Source organism: Olea europaea, unplaced genomic scaffold (genome assembly GCF_002742605.1).
Source record: "Olea europaea var. sylvestris unplaced genomic scaffold, O_europaea_v1 scaffold1223, whole genome shotgun sequence".
NCBI lineage: Eukaryota > Viridiplantae > Streptophyta > Magnoliopsida > Lamiales > Oleaceae > Olea > Olea europaea.
The window spans coordinates 6261-8217 of record NW_019229658.1 but is presented as its reverse complement, the minus strand read 5'-3'; the positions used below and the strand labels follow the sequence as shown (position 1 = coordinate 8217).

The window sequence follows — 1957 nt, the reverse complement described above, 5'->3', positions numbered from 1 at the left end:
TTTTGGTGCACAAGGGCAGATGATAAATGACTTCAAAATCATTTTCATTCTGTATTGGTTAATGGTGACTACACCACAAGCATTTACTCACATATGAAGGGAAAAGGAACAGAACAATCATAAGAAATTTAAATTAAGTCACAACCAGAACATTGATCATAACTCGGCAGAATAATGAATAGTGTGGGAAAAAAATATAGACCAAGATAGTAGAAATAAGTCGTTCCATTTATTTCTTCCATCATCAACCTGATATACGATACAATATACAAGAGTTCTATACAGTGTGACCTAACAAATTTTTCACAAAAGAAAACTGAAAAGGAGATATTACTATAGGCGGCAGTAGCAGAAGACAAGGGGCCGGTATTCAATTTATACACAATTTCCTCTGGAAAACAATCTGATTTTTGAATCTAAGTACAAGAAATTCTCTATACAATTTTGGTATCCATCAAACGTAGGTGCTAGTTGCCTTTAAGAAGTCAATTTTCACATCCTCTGAGTACCACACATCTCCAAAATCGAGGTAGTTGTTACTGTTCCATCTTTAATCAACCCAGTTGATAAGATCACAGAATTAGAAGAAAGCAGCTGAGGAAAACCCAGTTTTGCTGAGCCTCCAGTGAGCATCAAAACCTATTTTCTATTTTTACTTTCTTCAGTCAAACCACATTTCAAACTTTTTTCCTTTTCTTACACATAATTGCTCTCATTGCTGGTCGTTATACAACAAAAATCTCTACTTTATGATAAAATTCCGGCCTTCATGTTGACATTGGTATATATCAGAAAGTTCAGTTACAAACTGACCTAAAAATCTACTGAGGCAGATATCACTATGCTTTGTGTTCAAGACTGAATGACACGCTGATGCTAAAATGCGTATCAAGTAGCACATTCAACCCATTTAAGTACTAGTTTACAGCTTCAAAAAAGAGGACTTGGGGTTGCTGGCGTCCTCTTTCACACATGGAAACAACATCATTCCAGCCACCAATTACCTAGACATCAAATATCAATCATAGACAAACAACAAAAGAGAAAATGAATGAATACGTGGCAATAGATGGCAATTTTACCTTTACAGTTTCGTCATCATACATGATCCACTTTTCTGATTCGTGACTGTAGGCAAAACAAATATAGTGCTGCCTATAATAGCAAACCTAAATATGACAAAATTGAAAGGTAAATAAATTGGGTAAATCTGTCTCAAAAATAGGTTCCGGACTTCAATCATTTTTTTTATTTTTTTATTTTTTGGCACGAAAGGAGTGTAAGGATTGAGTTTGGAATAAAAAATGCTTATATATAGAAATAATAGCTTCTCATGGATGAGATAACTAGCTGCATTAAGAACCAAGCAAAAGAGGTCCTACCAATAATGTAGGATTGTACTCGTAGTACTAAGGCCATCTCCAGCGTTGTACCAAATTTTGCACTATTTTGCACCAAATTTTGCACTAAATCTTGCACCAAACCAAAATTCTTCTCCAACCATTACACCAAATGAATAGTGCTTTATTATTTTATTCATTCTTTTGATTTTTGACAATGTATTTATTTAAAATATTTATTTATTTATTTATTTTATAACTATATAAATTACTAAATCATAACTTCGTTAAATTAACAAATAAATTAATTACTAAATTATTCACGTGTCTTATCTATTATGTTAAATTGACAAAAATAATTGATTATATTATTAATTTATGATAAGCAATTACGTTAAATTTACAAAAATAATAAACTTTACATCAAATTAAACTTTAAACGTAAACTTTACGAATTAAACTTTACATTAAATTAACAATTACGTTAATTAATATTGATTATATTATTAAAAATAATAAACTTTAGTAATATAATTAATAGTGTAATTAATTAAGTAATTATTATTATTATTATTATCATTATCATTATAAAACGAAAATGACACAAATATCCTTAA

General features: G+C 30.1%; 1 protein-coding gene across 1 annotated transcript in view; it reads right to left on the bottom strand.

Annotated features, from left to right (window-relative positions):
- Positions 1 to 210: 210 nt before the first annotated feature.
- The window catches only part of LOC111374253 (inactive ubiquitin carboxyl-terminal hydrolase 53-like), a 7458-nt gene continuing 5711 nt past the window's right edge, over positions 211 to 1957 (bottom strand). Inside the window, exons 6-7 of the mRNA XM_022996907.1 lie at positions 1083 to 1169; positions 211 to 1004 (exon numbers count right to left, since the gene is read on the bottom strand). Of these exons, the coding sequence (XP_022852675.1) occupies positions 918 to 1004; positions 1083 to 1169 (174 nt within the window). The 3' untranslated portion in view covers positions 211 to 917. The remainder of the gene's footprint in view (positions 1005 to 1082; positions 1170 to 1957) is intronic.